Here is an 18569-nt window from a genome sequence, read left to right as displayed (position 1 = left end):
CAACCAATCAGGTGCCTCCATTAGGTAACAAGACAACACAGCTTTTCAAAACTGATTCCACGTTGATAAGCATACCTCAAAACCCCAATGTACCGATTTTCAGCTTATTCTGACAACATCTAAATTTCGACCAATCAGAGGCCTTTATTTCGTTACCATGGCAACTGAACTTTTTGAAAATAATGCCAAGTTAATCGGCATACCCTTTAACCCCCGTACTAATTTTCAGCTTAATCGGACAAAATGTAAATTTCAACCAATTAGAGGCTTACATTAGGTAACCATAACAACACAGTTTTTCAAACCTGTTGCCATGTCTATAAGCATACCTCACAATCCCCGTGTACCAATTTTAAGCTGATTCTGACAATATCTAAATTTCTGACCAATCAGAGGTGTTTATTTCTTTACCATTGCAACTGTGCTTTTCGTAAATGCTGCCATGTTATTTGGTGTCCCAAATAACCACTATATACTTATTTTCATCAAAAACCAACTCCAAAATCTTAAAACCGGAAATGGGCTCTGGCGACCATCTTGGATTTCCAATTGGGGAAAAAACCTTTATGCACGATCCCACACCCTAATGAGTATGTATGTGTAGTTTCGTGATAATCGGCCCAGTAGTTTCTGAGAAAAGCTGCGGAAACCCGCGCTGCGAAAGAAAGTAGAAGAAATAAGAATAAAAATAAGAAGAAGAAAAAACCGGAGCAAAAACAATATGTCCCCCCAACTTCGTTTGGGGGACATACCAATGGTGATTCACCTACTTCCAGTATGAGTGCACCAAAAATATGTTCCAAAAGTTAGCTCATTACGTGAAGTAAATTTTTGAAAATTTCAGAAAAATCCTGAACCGGTAATTTGTCGTTTAAAAGTTATGATATAGCAAGGTCTATCTTTAGTAACATTACATAATGATATGAATATGGTTATTTCAGATCATTAATCAGAGCTAACAATGTCAACATTAATATCTAATTCAATACTCATTTGTAAAGTTTAATATGATTCCAAATTGATTTAGTTAGTAAACTTAGTTTGTAGAAAATCTAAGTTTTAGACAATCCAAATTCCAAAATATTTGGGTATTTTAAGATAATTATAATTTGTGTTGCAGTTGAAGTAGCTTCACTATCATATCCTGTCCTGATAATTTGTTATGTAATTATAGAACGCATTTGCAGTGAAGAGAGTGATTAAAATGGGATTATGTAATTGTATGGCTTGAGAGCGAAGAGTTACAATGTGCCAGGTTGCAGGGTTCATTTGTTTCAAACCTAGTTCTATTATTTGCATGGCTATACTAATACATATATTTAATGTACACTTCACATTTCTGATAGATTAACATTCATGGTGATTCATGCTAACAATTGCAAAACTCATCACTTTTACATGTAAATATTGTATTAGATTTTAAGTTTAAATCCGTCGGGCAACTCATTTATTATTTTTTAGACTTATGAATGTTAAACATTTCTTTTAATTTTGCATAATAACAAACGGAATATATAAACAATTTGTACAGATCGGTTTCTCCCAATGAAATATGAAGACTACAAAATTGAAATTTATCCTGTGCATAGATATAATCTTCAGATCATTTTCAATGCATACAGCAAACAATATGGGTGGTCAAGATCAGTTACCTAGCTTGTCCAGGAAAATACTCCTCTAAAAACAGAGCGAAGTCACGCTTTTCCCCCAAAACGAGGTCGTATCAACAAACGGAAGCGTTCAACAAAAAGTCAGATAGCAGAGACAGTTTGCCACGGCATGTTTAGTTAAAAAAACTAACAACAACAAATCGAAGAGCTTTTTGTTTGTTTGATTAATTAACGTCCTAATAAAAGCTATGATCATGTAAGGACGGCCTTCCATGTATTCGGTGTGTTGTGTGTATGTTGTGCGAGGTAATGCCCTGCAAGTAGGGCGTTAGAATTGTACCTGCTGCCCCTATTGCATGATCGTAAAAGGCGACTACATTTAGGATCTTATCTTTTCTCTTCTTCCTAACTGACTTTATCTTTCCTAATGCCTCCCTTGCCACTGCCTCACTTATGACATTGAGTTGAGCGTTCGCCCCTGTGAGGAAGGCTCTTGGTTCTGTCCCCTGGCCGAGACACACCAAAGTCTATAAAAGTGGTAGTTTCTGCTTCTGCTTAGCGCTCAGCATGCAGGGAATGGGGACGACTGGTTCGCCCGTTGTCAGTATAATGTGATCGGGTGGGGTGTGTTGCTTGGTGTCTTTGCCTTCCTGTCTTGTTTTCTTCAACATTGACTTAAAAACGACTTTTGGCGACTTAAACACCCGGGTCTGTTATGATGTCAAAATCCCTGGACACGGGTGGTTCTTGTAAATATCTCATAGTACCCTGACGTATGGCACATAGGGTATTTTTTAAGTAAATATCTCTATCTTTGTTGCGAATGTTAGCATAAAAATTCACTTAGAATCTTGGCGAGTGCGACCACTTCCATGGTAAAAAGTTCGTTGTCGGATGCATCTACACATTTTTCCTGTATAGTCAGGGCAAGAAACTTATTTTGAAGTGCACTTGCCCTTACATTTGCAAAAATACTGGCCCGATAGGGAATTCTGCAGGTCCAAAAATGTAAAACATAAAAAAAGGATCTTTGCCAACAATAAAAGTATTAGTTACAAGTATTATTGCTGTTGCCCAGCTTTCACCACGTGGAGGTATCCCAATTGAAAGCCTTATTTTTTTTTTATTTTTTTTTTTTTTTTGCTTTTTCTTCATTAAACAACACCAAGGCCCGTTGAAGGAAACGAACATTTTTAATTATTATTATTTATTTTTTATTGTTTTGTTTTTGTTATTTTTTAAACTTTTTTCTTTATAATCAATTTGACTAGTCTAGGAGTCGCCATCACTCTCATCTGACAGTAGAATCGGGAACTGCTGATGTTTCTTGACAAAGAAGCTCTTCTACCACGTCAGAGTCACCAGTCTGCTCTCTCAGGTCACAAGAAGGGAGCGGTTTCTTTGAGAAACTGAAGACATGTCTATTAGTCTTGGTGGCAGACAACCAGTGATTTAGAGAGGGAGTCGGGTCAAACTCCTCAAGACTGTCTGGTGAAAGCTGGACCCTGACCATTGTCTCAAGAGTGTCCCGCTTCATGTTGGTCTTGAGGTTGGTCTTCAGCTTATTCATCCGACTGAAGAACCTTTCACACGTTGCTGTCGATGGTGAGAGGGTCATCATGATATTGACTAAGGTCAATATACACCCTAGATCTTCTGGTGCCAAAGCCAGCAGATCACTGTAAACATCTAAGGGTTTACGACCTCTTTGTCGGTTGAGACGCAACTTCAGTGTCCTCCACTGAGGAAGAGCTTTGCTCTTTTCGTCCTGTCAGAATGTCACTAAAGTGGATGACAAGACCTTAGATTTTGTCATTTACAAAATCACCAAGATCTTGCCACCCTGGCCACATTGTATGGTCAAACACCTGGAAAAGACTAACAGGTGGGACCTGCAGGTTCCCAAATCTCTCGTCGAGGTAAGTTATGGTCTCATCAATTATCTTGTTGAAAGCCACGTCAGTTGCCACCTCAGTTGTGACCCCCTTCACCAACTGGATGGTCCGTTTCTTGTCCTTCCCTGTAGTCAAGACATGGGTTGTCCTGCTATAATTGTCAGAGAAATTCTTATAGTACTCATCACCTTCAACACTTTCTTGAGAGCCTGCAGTCCCCACTTGTCTTCCAACTTGAAGACGACATCTGTAATAAACAGGTGAGCCCTGCAGGTAGGGCGTTAGAATTGTACCTGCTGCCCCTATTGCATGATCGTAAAAGGCGACTAAATTTAGGATCTTTTCTTTTCTTCCTAACTGACTTTATCTTTCCTAATGCCTTCCTTGGCACCGCCTCACTTTTGGCCTTGCGTTGAGCGTTCGCCCCTGTGAGGAAGGCTCTGGGTTCTGTCCCCTGGCCGAGATCACACCAAAGTCTATAAAAGTGGTAGTTTCTGCTCCCGCTTAGCGTGTCAGCAAACGGGAAGTGTGGGACGACTGGTTCGCCCGTTGTCAGTATAATGTGACCGGGTGGGATGTGTTGCTCGGTGTCTTCGGCGGCATGCTTCAGTGATATAGCACTATAAAAAGGGCAATAGTTCCACTATACAAGAAGACATAACATGAATTCACCTCGCACAACATACACACAACACACCGCATACATGGGAGGCCGTCCTTACATGACCATAGCTGTTAATAGGACGTTAATTAATCAAACAAACAAGTAATAAACAGGTCTTCTCTCTGGGTATGCCTGGCTTAATTTGGACAAAGTGTCCGTGAATTCAAGCATGAAATAAAGAAATTTAACAAATTTTTTGATTTAGTAGTCTTCAGAATGCCCTTTGCGACAGCAGCATCTTGCTTGGAAGATGAACCAGCAGTGTTTTCCAGGTGGACCACAGTCACAGCTAAATGTTTTTCCAGGGCCACTAGTGACCTGTGCCGACTGGCAAGCCACCTAATCTGTTGTCGGCCACTGTAATAGGCTGGATTCTCATCCAGTATTTCAGAAATGCTCTTCAGCTCTCTTCTCTTTTTGGGGGAGTAGAAATAAAATTTGAAGATGGACTTCACTGTGTCATCGAATGTCGCTAAGTAGGGGACCGTTTTCACTGCATCCATGACGGCAAGCTCGAGCCGATGTGCAACACAATGAACACTAATGAGGTGGGGGATTCTTTATGTTAAAAGGGCAGATATTCCCTGTGGCCTTCCATCATCACTCCCTGTGGCCTTCCATCATCACCCACCAACCTGACATGGACAACTTCTTGCTCAGTGATGGATGCATCGATTGATCCATCAGCTAGAACAGACACGAATCTGGCTTTTAAAACGGAATCTTTAACAGTGTTCTGTGACACTACCGCTATCGATTTAACAAAAGATTCGCATCCTTTGTCATTATGGTAATTATCCCCCATTTTGATACCATTTTTCTTTTGAAGTTTACACAAGGCTTCAAAAGATTTGAAAGAGCCCCCATTTTTGGTAACGTAAAACGCCGTGTTGAAGAGGTTCTTCATGATAACATGGGCCGAAGAATCAAATTTGCAGACGTACCTCTCGTACATGTTACCTAGCATGGAACTTTGTTTATCTGCTTTTGAGCGTTCGGTACAGAGGGTATGTTTAATTCTGGTGGCATGGCTTACAATAGCGTTTTTACTGTAGTTGGACGATCCAACATAGATGGCTGACAATTTATCTGCAACGTCAGGATACTGACGACAAGTTGTACAATACATGGTATTGTTTTCTTTGTTGTGTTCCAGCCATCCAAATTCTTTCGTCCATTCCAACTGGAATGTCCTTACCCGTTTTACCTCATACTTTTGCTTAGTGTCAATTTCACTCTGTCGTTTTCTTTTCCCCTCTAACTTCCTATTCAATTCTTATTTCTGTTCTTTTACCTCATAATTTGTCATATTTTCACTCTTTTCAGGTAGAACAGAAGTGTTTGTCTGTTCATCATTATTCTTATTTTCATTTTGCTCATTTGGTTTTATTTCTTTTTTCCTAACAAAAAAAACTTCAACATTTTTCTAAGCGTTCTGAAAGTTACTGTGACTAGCAGATGATTCGTATTGAATGGCAGACGATTCGTTTTGAATAGCAGACGAAATATTCATTGATTCATCTGACAACTTATCAGAAAAAAGTACAAAGTCGTCACAAGGTCTGAAGCTTTATTACATCACAAAGTATGCACTAATTTTCATTATATACTGCCGGAAACACAAAGCTATTGTTTCAACAATTTACCTATACACTCAACATATAAATCAAATACCTTCGGGTGAAATAACTACCCTTTTTGGAACAATTTGGTATCCGACTCGCCCCATGGTATGACAGGAAAAAACACCTCATCCAGTGATACATTCTTTCATTTATGTATAAAACAAATACTTAGGTCATTCAGGTTTTATTTCTCAAGTAAAGTAAACAACATTAATACATCAATACCGATATTATAACTAACGAGAGCGGTAATGTCAAATATTAGCCTAGGCATTATCGCCGCATATCTAGGCGACCGATGAAAGATCATGTAGACTTTTATCATCCTTGACACGAGATCATAGGCAACAAACGCTTTACCGATCCGGATTTCAAAACTTCGGGATACCTCGTATAGTATCACTATATCGTTGCGATAACTCTAGAGAAATAGACACGTAACATTGCTGTTTTGCGAGTTGCAGTACGTTAGTGAAAAGGAAGCTTATATTTCGCGATGTTTCTCAAGAATTTAATACGAGAACGATGTTATGAAATGACATAGAATAGCAATCACAAAGACAGAGCTTTTATGGATGTTCTCTCAACTGAAATTTGCACTTGCCCGTCGGGAAAGCTTGTTAGAAATTTCACTTGTCCGAACAGAAGAACAACTGGCCCCGGGCCATCGGACGGGGGATGTTTCGCGCCCTGATAGTGGAACTGTTGCCCATTTTATAGTGCTATATCACTGAAGCATGCCGCCGAAGACTCAAAGCAACGCACACCACACGGTCACATTAGACTGACAACGGGCGAACCAGTCGTCCCAATCCCTGTGTGCTGAACGCTAAACCGGAGCAGAAACTACCACTTTTATAGACATTGGTGTGTCACGACCAGGGGACAGAACCAAGAGCCTTCCTCACAGGGGCGAACACTCAACTCAAAGCCAACAGTGAGGCGGTGCCAAGGGAGGCATTAGGAAAGATAAAGTCAGTTAGGAAGAAGAGAAAAGATAAGATCTAATTTTAGTCGCCTTTTACGATCATGCAATAGGGGCAGCAGGTACAATTCTAATAGCCCTTCCCCCAAGCATGTCACGGGCTCAATATCAGGTATCTAGGCCTCTTAGTTATTCACAAGAAGATTTTTAAAGGATTTTAGCCCCTGTGACCTTGAATGAAGGTGAAGGTCATCATTTATTTAAAAAAAAAACTAAAATTTTAAAATTTAGCCGTTCATCCCAGCATGTTACATGCCCAATATCCTTATCCTGGGCCTCCTGGTTCTTGAGAAGTCGTTTAAAGATTTTAGCCTTTTTGACACCTGTGACCTTGAATATAGATCAAGGTCATTCCTTTGAAAAAAACTTGGTAGTCCTTTATCCCAGCATCCTACAGGCCAAACATCAGTATCCTTGGCCTTTCGGATATTGAGAAGAAGTCGTTTGAATGAAAAGTTTACGCACGGCGGACAGCAGACGGTGCACGACGACGGACAGTGCATGATGACTATAAAAACTGTATTTATAAGAAATTTTTGACCACAGCAGAATGCATTATGTATCAAATAATATACAGTAGTCATTTTCTTAGTTTTTTCAATTTTATTACTGAAAATAGTCGTAGTGCAACCATGATGTAATATTGCTAAAATAGACCTTGCCCTACTCGGACTTATAAACGACAAATGTACCGGTCCATGTTTTTTCTAATTTTTTTCTAAAATTTTCAAAATATGTTCTTCAGGTTATGAGCCACCTATTTTGAAAATATTTTGGTGAACTCAAACTGAAAGTGGGTGAATCACCTTTGTTAAAAGCACCCCAAAATTTCGACATTTTTTGTCTTAAAAATGAAGCTAAAATTTTATTTGTAATATGTTGCATACATATTTGTGATCATAGTATGTAATTATTTATATTCTTTAGAAAATAATACAGTTTGACGACATAAAACATGATTTTGATAAAAAAGGGAACCCTGTCATACAACTCTACTGGATAACTTAAATTTGGCGATAGCACAGGCCCCTGGCACCTTTTGAATTTTTAAGCGTATTTCAAGGGTTTGCATTAATGTTGGTACATATAACATTTCGTTTTGAAAAATTGGTTCTTGGACTTCCATTGTTAGTGAAAGAGGTCCTTTGAATTTAGTTTTTGAGAAATTGTGTTGATCAATTTTACTCGCACCAAAACTTCAAAGTAATCTTTACATTCATCAAAAAACATGGACAGAGAGTGCAAATAGCGAAAATTCCCCCTCGCGTAAATGTCCACGTTTAGAGTACTGGGTTTTATCGCAGTATTTTGATGGATTTTTAGAATGCAAATATATATGTTTGAAGATGCTCCGCTGTTAATATGACGTTAATTAATCAAACAAACAAACATCAATCGCCGACAGAGCATAAATGATACCCATCACTTGAACAATAATTGGTGTTAAATCGTGTATATGTATATATGTCTAATTAACACACAAAATAATGTAATATCATCTATTTTGCTTTCGGTGTATGCGCAATCAGTACTGCATTCCATATAGGACAGAGTGCCACGGATTTTTTGATATTTTTATCTTGAAGTAAAATTAGAAGCTCACACTTTGCAATGGTGGTAATGGTGTAAAGTAAATAACTTTTGTAACTACTTTTGTAACTGAAGAAAAATACTAAATCCTCTGCTCCTGAGGAGAAGTCGTTTGAATGAAAAGTTTACGCACATCAGACGGCGGACGCCGACGGACGGTGCATGATGACTATAGGGTCAGATGACCTAAAAAACTAAAATTTTAAAAGGTAGCCGTTCATCCCAGCATATTACATGCCCAATATCCTTATCCTGGGCCTCCTGGTTCTTGAGAAGTCGTTTAAAGATTTTAGCCTTTTTGACCCCTGTGACCTTGAATATAGATCAAGGTCATTCCTTTGAAAAAAACTTGGTAGTTCTTTATCCCAGCATGCTACAGGCCAAACATCAGTATCCTTGGCCTTTCGGATATTGAGAAAAAGTCGTTTGAATGAAAAGTTTACGCATAGACCTTGCCCTACTCGGACTTATAAACGACAAATGTACCGGTCCATGTTTTTTCTAATTTTTTTCTAAAATTTTCAAAATATGTTCTTCAGGTTATGAGCCACCTATTTTGAAAATATTTTGGTGAACTCAAACTGAAAGTGGGTGAATCACCTTTGTTAAAAGCACCCCAAAATTTCGACATTTTTTGTCTTAAAAATGAAGCTAAAATTTTATTTGTAATATGTTGCATACATATTTGTGATCATAGTATGTAATTATTTATATTCTTTAGAAAATAATACAGTTTGACGACATAAAACATGATTTTGATAAAAAAGGGAACCCTGTCATACAACTCTACTGGATAACTTAAATTTGGCGATAAGCACAGGCCCCTGGCACCTTTTGAATTTTTTAAGCGTATTTCAAGGGTTTGCATTAATGTTGGTACATATAACATTTCGTTTTGAAAAATTGATTCTTGGACTTCCATTGTTAGTGAAAGAGGTGCCTTGAATATAGTTTTCGAGAAAACTTTAAAGTAATCTTTACATTCATCAAAACACATGGACAGAGTGCAATAAGCGAAAATTCCCCATCACGTAGATGTCCACGTTTAGATTACTGGGTTTTATCGCAGTATTTTGGTGGATTTTTAGGTCATCCTTCGGTCAGATGACCTATTGTCATCGTGTTTCGTCCGTCGTCGTGCGCTGTGCGCCGTGCATCGTGCGTAAAACTATTTATACAAAAGCCTACTCCTCCTAAACCCTTGAGTGAATTACATCCATATTTGGTGTGAAACATCCTTGGGGAAGGACAATCATATTTTATATAAATGAAATAAGTCCGACCCCTAGGGGCAGAGGGGCGGGGCCCCAAAAAGGCAAATTTTCTTAATTTAAGCTTTTAAATCCTACTCCTCCTTCATCCTTGGATGGATTTCATCCATATTTGGTGTGAAACATCATTGGGGAACGACAATCATATTTTATATAAATGAGCCTGGTCCGACCCCTAGGGGCTGAGGGTTGGGGCCCCAAAAGGGCAAATTTTCTTAATTTTAGCTTTAAAATCCTACTCTTCCGACAACCTTGGATGGATTTCATCTATATTTAGTGTGAAACATCATTTGGGAAGGACAATCATATTTTAAATAAATGAGCTTGGTCCGACTCCTAGGAGCTGAGGGGTGGGGCCCCAAAAGTGCAAATTTTCTTAATTTTAGTTTTAAAATCCTACTCCGCCTTAATCCTTGGATGGATTTCATCCATATTTAGTGTGAAACATCATTATGGATGGACAATCATATATTATATAAATGAGCTTGGTCCGACCCCTAGGAGCTGAGGGGTAGGGCCCCAAAAGTGCAAATTTTCTTAATTTTAGTTTTAAAATCCTACTCCTCCTTCATCCTTGGATGAATTTCATCCATATTTGGTGTGAAACATCATTGGGGAAGGACAATCATATTTTATATAAATGAGTCTGGTCTGACCCCTAGCTGGCCCACTTCCTGTTTTCAGGTTTCGGTCTCCGATCTCAATGATTTTATAGGGGTTTAATTGATGCCGAACAACATACAACATTTTCGTAAAGATTTTTGGTATTCCAAGATGGCCGCTGGCCCACTTCCTGTTTTAAGGTTTCAACCTCCGATCTCAATGAAAATTGGTCTATAGGGGTTTTAATTGATGCCGAAGGGGGAACTTTAGGTGAGGACAATCATATTTTATAAAGGATCGAGCTAAGACCCATGGGGATAGTACGGCGGAGGTCCAAAATGGGAGCTTTGCTGAAATTTGGCTTTAAAATCTGACGACTCCTCATATTAATCCTTGAATTGGTTACAACCATATATGGATGAAGGGCTACCAAGTTTGTTCAACAAATGATATTTACCTATTTCAGAAACTTACATATTCAACTAAGGAGTTCCTTGTATTGTTTATATTAATCGTTAACCAATGCTTTATACTGTGACTTTGTTGTTTTGTGCCATGAGTCAGATGACCGTTAAGGCCCATGGGCCTCTTGTTAGAATGCAAATATATATGTTTGAAGATGCTTCGCTGTTAATAGGACGTTAATTAATCAAACAAACATCAATCGCCGACAGAGCATAAATGATACCCATCATTTGAACAATAATTGGTGTTAAATCGTGTATATATATATATATATATATGTCTAATTAACACACAAAATAATTTAATTTAATTTAATCTATTTTGCTTTCGGTGTATGCGCAATTAGTACTGCATTCCATATAGGACATAGTGCCACGGATTTTTTTTCGGAATACTATTAATTATTTTTGATATTTTTATCTTGAAGTGAAATTAGAAGCTCACACTTTGCAATGGTGGTAATGGTGTAAAGTAAATAACTTTTGTAACTACTTTTGTAACTGAAGAAAAATACTAAATCCTCTGCTCCTGTTTTTAATAGAGAAAAATACCATTTGTCAGCGGTGGAGCATCTTTAAGTATGATTAAAAAATCAACCCGAGAAAGGTTTTCTATATACTATTAATTATTTTATCAAATTAACATATAAAGCGAAATAGGCGAGATTTGTTAATAATTTGTTTTTCAACATAGTCTTTCACAACTTACTACCCCCAATTGATAGAGCATCTGACAACAGTCCATTAGATTTTGTTGACTTTTGGATTGACCAATTATTCTACCTTGAAATCACAGTCTCACAAAACATGCACCACGCACTTCACTTTACTTAACACATCGCATACATGGGATACTGACAGAGATTGTTAATAGACGTTAATTTAAGAATAATAGTAAAAAATAAGTATAAGATCTGTATTTTTTTTTAGTTTGTACATCGATACTTAGTGCAACAAATTGCGGTACACACAATTACATGCGTTGTTTTCTAAATGCCGAAATGGTTTTAAACTACATGAATTTTATACTTAGACAGAACGGTACCTGTTTATATTTACTGGTACAGACATTACCTTCGCACGTAAGTACCATGGGCTTGGATGAATAGAGCTCTTCGACTTCCATACAACTTTCAAGAGACGGTTTGACGCACACGTCTGCATTGCTTCCTTCTCCCAAACCATATTTGTTGTTTCTGTAATCGAGAACAAGCTGAATATTTCTAATCAGACAGAACACCGCTGGTAGGGTATTCAACACTGTAACTGTTGTTCTTATCGCATGATCGTGAAAGGCGACTTAATTTACGTCCTATTAACAGCCAGGGTCATGTAAAGACGTCTTCCATAAATGACATTATTCTTTTTGTTAACGTCTCCCTTGATACCGACTCACTTTTGGTCTTCTATGGAGCGCTCGCGCCTGTAAGGTAAGCTTACACGGCTCATTTGTCCGCCATGATGCTTCTCGTTAGAAAGTCTCGCGCTCCAAATATGGCAACTAGTACCATATTTGGAATGACCTACAAATTTTCACTATGAAAGAAATATAATGTCACAAAGTTTTTAAAATGAACTTTCATTTCGTCACGGTTTCCGGTTACTCAAACATGGCGGCGTATGTGAACAGAATTATGCATGTGCTGTCTTTGCCTTAAATTTTACTCAGGTTCAGCTACCGGTCACTTTATACGTACCAAGAGATGCGGACAATAATGCGACAGTATGTGTAGGCAATGGCAATCACAAAGTTTGTATTTTGTCATGTTTGGTGTGGTTTGCTATATTTCGTCCAATTAAAAGCCACGGTCATGTAAGGACGACCTGCCATGTATGCGGTTATGCGTGTATGATATGCGTTGTGCGTGGTTTGGGAGACTGTAGTATTTCCGTGTTGTGTCCTATTATACAATGGAATTGTTAACCTAATAGATTTTTTATGATATGGAGATATAACACAAAAATCTGAGAGAACTCTAAATAAACCGCGAAGCGGTTTATGATGAGAGTACACTCAGATTTTTGTGTTATATCTCCATAACATAAAAAATATATTCAAATTAATCCTTATAATTCAATTTACTAAAGATAATCTCTTCAATATTCAAAATTCATTTTGGGACTCTTTTGTCTATGAAATCCTTACGCCGTCATCTCAACCAATCAGAAGCAACGTTAAAAACGGCGACGCCATTTTTTCCTTTATGGGCTGATAAAATAAATTTTTAAGCCAATGAAAATGCTCATAACAAGCAAAATTGTGTTGTGTCCTATTATACAATGGAATTGTTAACCTAATGCAAAATATTTTTCTTATCACTGAGTGGCCGTAAAACGGCCCAAAGTGATATCTTCATTAAGTCTGCTTATCAGAAACCTATACCACCGGCACTGGTATTTTTGAATGCAAAATGTTGCTGCATACTTACTCAAAATTTTTGTAGAGAAATTCGTGGTATTGTTCACAGACATTATTATCGTCAAAAGGTTTCAATCCAACTGTATCACACAGTGTATGCCAAGCGTTCCTGCAATAGACCTGGACTTTTCCCGTCAGTAAAGACGTTCTATCGGACAGTCTGACATCTGGAATAACATAATATGGTAGTTACATCATCCCTTTAAGTAATACAAATAGGTTTGATAACCACATATCTGATACAGCAAAGATCATTTAGAAGGCCTCGTTCTCAAAAAACTACGGGAATTGGGAGTCAAACACGTGAATTGCATGGACAATTGTCAACATATTAGCTTACCCTTACTTTTGAAAAGAGAAACGGATTTAACAGCCACATTACCAAAATTAGTATTTAACACTATATTTCGAGTTCTTACTACATCCGTTGAAATAACAAAATCGGCATGTTAATATCAACTGTATGGGCCAATGTTTTGTATGGATTAATGAATTATGCATGTTTCCGACACCTAGTAAACATATTGTCGAGTTTTGTAGGATACACGAAAAATATGAAATATTTCATAAGCCTCTATTTTAAAGCATAATGAGTATTGTCTCTTCTAGCAATATTGCAATATTTATGTCAGTAATTATTGCGCTATGTACCTGTGACTTGATTATGGTCAATAGGCATAGGTGTTACATGTCCTCTGATGACATTCACGAGAAGAAATGCCAGGCACCATTTTTGAAGAAGCATCCTTAAAATACAAAAAGATCCAGTATATACATTTCAATAACATTATCAACAAGAACGGTGTCCAGCTTAATATACTGAAATCTAGAAAATGAATTTCAGAAGATAATTTATCCCATAACTGGCCCGTCACACGGTCTTGTCAGAAATATCGTAAGGCACATGTTTACTAACACTATTTTGACGTCACAGGTAGTTTTGACGTCATGATCTATATATGCCTCAATTTCCAGTACTTTGAAATACTGTCTTTACAGGGTGTATGTGTACTCAACACGAAACATCTTTGCATATCTAATAAGTGACATTTGTTTCATTTTAAATTTATTAATATCCAGAGATAAACCCCTATCATTGGTTTGTGATATCAGGTTTAAAGTGAAAAGTTAAAAAAAAATCATAGAAGACATTAAATTAGACTGAAATTTAATTTTAGTGTCCAGGAACTTAAAACTTCGAAAAAAATGGGATTAATTCATTTAACCAATTTAAATTACAAATGTGTCTTGTTATAAATGGGAATCCTAAACCTAGATAGCATTGGTTTCGTTTTGTATCAAAAATATAAAGTATAACAAGAGGCCCATGGGCCTTAGCGGTCACCTGAGGTCAGACACAGAATGAAACAAAGACATGCATATAAACACTATAAATATATATTGGCCCATCAGGCCCTTGAAGTCAGTCAGTGATTTTATAAATTTTTAATCTATGAAGATTATTTGGTTCCATCAAATCTGTGAATTCAGGAGAAAGATTTTTGAAATGTTATCCATTTTGACCCCTTTTGGCCCCACCCGTCTCGCCCCTGGGGGTCGGCCAGGACCAATATGGATATGATGTTAAATGCTATCTCAAGCTAATAATTCTAACCCAGATTGACTAATTTCCTATGAAAACTAAGCAAATCATGTTCCTAAATGTGTTTTCCTATATAAACTATAGTAAATTTGACCCCCTCCTTAGGGGAAAATCTGAGATCCCAGGGCCATGAAATTCACAAATTTTTGTAAAGGGCCTTAAGACCTTCCAATCTATCAAGAGTATCTGGTTCCATCAAATCTGTGAATTCAAAAAGAAGATTTTTGAAATTACCATTTTGACCCCTTTTGGCTCCGCCCCTAAGGCCCCTGGGGATCAGTCATGGAAAATTTGGTAATAAGATTCAATGGCCATCACATAGGGATAATTCTGACTACAATTGACTAATTTCCTATTATAATGACTAAATAATGCTCAAAAATGTGTTTTCCATATATAAACTTATATATAGTAAACTTAACCCCCTCCCTAGGGGGAAACCCGAGACTCAAGGGTCATATAATTCACAATTTTCATAAAACACCTTAAGACCTGTCCATCTATGAAGAGTATTTGATTCTACCATTTCCAGTATTTAAGAAGAAGATTTTTAAAGTTTTAGCCTATTTGCCCATTTTGGCCCCGCCCCTCTGCCCCGAGGGGGTTGACCAGGACCAATATAGATATGATATTAAAATGTTATCTCATGCTTATAATTCTAAACAAGTTTGACTCATTTCGTATTAAAATTGAGCAAAAAATGCTCATAAATGTGTTTTCACTATATAAACTATAGTAAACTTGACCCCCTCCCCAGGGGGAAACGTGAGACCCCAGGGTCATATAATTCACAATTTTGGTAAAGGACCTCAAGACCTTTCCATCTATGAAGAGTATGTGATTCTACCATTTCCAGAATTTCAGAAGAAGATTTTTGAAGATATAGCCTATTTGACCCCGCCCCTAAGGCCCCTGGGGGTCAGTCATGGAAAATTGGTTAATAGGATTCAATGGCAATCTCATACTGATAATTCTGACAATATTTGACTCATTTCCTATTACAAATGATCAAATAATACTCAAAAATGTGTTTTCCCTATATAAACTATAGTAAACTTAACCCCCTCCCCACGGGGAAACCTGAGACCCCAGGGTCATATAATTCACAATTTTTGTAAAGGACCTTATGACCTTTCTATCTATGAAGAGTATTTAATTCCATCACATCTGTGAGTGGAGAAGAAGATTTTTGAAATTTTAGTCAATTTTACCCCTTTTGGCCCCTCCCATAGCTCCCTGGGGGGTGGGGACCATATAATTCACAATTTTGATTGGCCTTATGCCTTAGAAGGTTTGTGCAAAATTTCATTGAAATTGCTTCGGCAGTTTTGGAGAAGAAGTCGAAAATGTAAATTGTTTACGGACATACGACGGACGACGGACGACGCACGACGACGGACAAAAGGCGATTAGAATAGGTCACTTGAGACTTCGTCTCAGGTGACCTAAAAATTGAAAACAGAGCTAAATAATGGAAAATGAGTTGTCCCATATAATCAGGGACATTATGCTTTTATTAAAGGGAGTAATAGTGTGGGCCGGTTTCCAATCCTTTGCTCTACCTTACTAATCCCATGCTCTACCATACCACTGATATGCTCTACCTTACCACTGCTTTACTCTATTTGTTTGTTTGTTTGATTAATTAACGTCCTATTAACAGCTATGGTCATGTAAGGACGGCCTCCCATGTATGCGATGTGTTGCGTGTATGTTGTGCGAGGTGCGTGTTTTGGGAGACTGCGGTATATTCATGTTGTGTCTTCTTGTATAGTGGAACTGTTGCCCTTTTTATAGTGCTATATCACTGAAGCATGCCGCCGAAGACACCAAGCAACACACCCCACCCGGTCACATTATACTGGCAACGGGCGAACCAGTCGTCCCACTCCCTTTTTGCTGAGCGCTAAGCAGGAGCAGAAACTACCACTTTTATAGACTTTGGTGTGTCTCGGCCAGGGGACAGAACCCAGAGCCTTCCTCACAGGGGCGAACGCTCAACTCAAGGCCAAAAGTGAGGCGGTGCCAAGGGAGGCATTAGGAAGGATAAAGTCAGTTAGGAAGAATAGAAAAGATAAGATCCTAAATTTAGTCGCCTTTTACGATCATGCAATAGGGGCAGCAGGTACAATTCTAACGCCCTACCTGCAGGGCCATGCTATACTCTACCTTACCACTCCTATGCCCAACTTTATCACTCCTATACTCTACCTTACCACTGCTTTGCTCTACCTTACCACTGCTATGCTCTACCTTACCACTGCTATGCTCTACCATACCACTGCTATGCTCTACCTTACCACTGCTTTGCTTTACCTTACCACTCCTATGCTCTACCATACCACTGCTTTGCTCTACCTTACCACTCCTATGCTCTACCATACCACTCATATACTCTACCTTACCACTGCTACACTCTACCTTACCACTGCTTTGCTCTACCTTACCACTCCTATGCTCTACCATACCACTGCTACACTCTACCTTACCACTGCTTTGCTCTACCTTACCACTGCTATGCTCTACCTTACCACTGCTTTGCTCTACCTTACCACTGCTTTGCTCTACCTTACCACTGCTATGCTCCGTTACCTTACCACTGCTTTGCTCTACCTTACCACTGCTTTGCTCTACCTTACCACTGCTACACTCTACCTTACCACTGCTTTGCTCTACCTTACCACTGCTTTGCTCTACCTTACCACTGCTACACTCTACCTTACCACTGCTTTGCTCTACCTTACCACTCCTATGCTCTACCTTACCACTGCTTTGCTCTACCTTACCACTCCTATGCTCTACCTTACCACTGCTTTGCTCTACCTTACCACTCCTATGCTCTACCTTACCACTCCTATGCTCTACCTTACCACTGCTTTGCTCTACCTTACCACTGCTACACTCTACCTTACCACTGCTTTGCTCTACCTTACCACTGCTTTGCTCTACCTTATCACTGCTATGCTCTACCTTACCACTGCTTTGCTCTACCTTACCACTGCTTTGCTCTACCTTACCACTGCTACACTCTACCTTACCACTGCTTTGCTCTACCTTACCACTGCTTTGCTCTACCTTACCACTGCTATGCTCTACCTTACCACTGCTATGCTCTAACTTACCACTGCTATGCTCTACCTTACCACTGCTATGCTCTACCTTATCACTCCTATACTCTACCATACCACTCCTATGCTCTACCATACCACTCCTATGCTCTACCTTATCACTCCTATGCTCTACCATACCACTCCTATGCTCTACCTTACCACAGGTTTACGACGCGCGCGCGCGCACAAAAAAAATACTAAAAATACTGAAAGGTTGTTTACTTAGCCCTGTATCCCATTTCTAGAAAATGGGGTAATTTTAAAATGCTCTGAACACCACAAAAATTATCCGATCTGATATTTTTTTAGCTTACATTGAAGACAATTCCTTACTGGTCACTATGGTATATGATATGATGGGATTATGGGCGAATTTTATTTCATAACGAAAGTTGAATTACGAGGATTCGTGTAAAAATCGTTAGTCGGAAAAGTACACTTGTTTGTTGTGAGGAAGGCTCTGGGTTCTAACTGACTTCATCTTTTCTTATGCCTCCCTTGGTACCGCCTCACATTTTGGCCTGGAGTTGAGCGTTCTCCCCTGTGACGAAGGCTTTCGGTTCTGTACCCTGGCCGAGACACACCAAAGTCTATAAAAGTGGTAGTTTCTGCTCCTGCTTAGCGCGCAGCATATAGGGAGTAGGACGACTGGTTCGCCCGTTGTCAGTATAATGTGACCGGGTGGGGTGTGTTGCTTGGTGTCTTCGGCGGCATGCTTCAGTGATATAGC

At 38.6% G+C, this 18569-nt stretch overlaps 1 protein-coding gene across 2 annotated transcripts in view; it reads right to left on the bottom strand.

Annotated features, from left to right (window-relative positions):
* The window catches only part of LOC138328012 (neural cell adhesion molecule 1-like), a 41755-nt gene that overhangs the window by 17139 nt on the left and 6047 nt on the right, over window positions 1–18569 (bottom strand). For both annotated transcript variants that reach the window (XM_069274575.1, XM_069274574.1), the window contains exons 2-4: window positions 13778–13872; window positions 13137–13293; window positions 11782–11903 (exon numbers count right to left, since the gene is read on the bottom strand). In XM_069274575.1, coding sequence (XP_069130676.1) covers window positions 11782–11903; window positions 13137–13293; window positions 13778–13872 — 374 coding nt within the window. The remainder of the gene's footprint in view (window positions 1–11781; window positions 11904–13136; window positions 13294–13777; window positions 13873–18569) is intronic.

The sequence above is a fragment of the Argopecten irradians genome, chromosome 7, assembly GCF_041381155.1.
Source record: "Argopecten irradians isolate NY chromosome 7, Ai_NY, whole genome shotgun sequence".
In the NCBI taxonomy this organism is placed as follows: Eukaryota; Metazoa; Mollusca; class Bivalvia; order Pectinida; family Pectinidae; genus Argopecten; species Argopecten irradians.
This window is presented reverse-complemented; position numbering and strand designations above follow the sequence as displayed.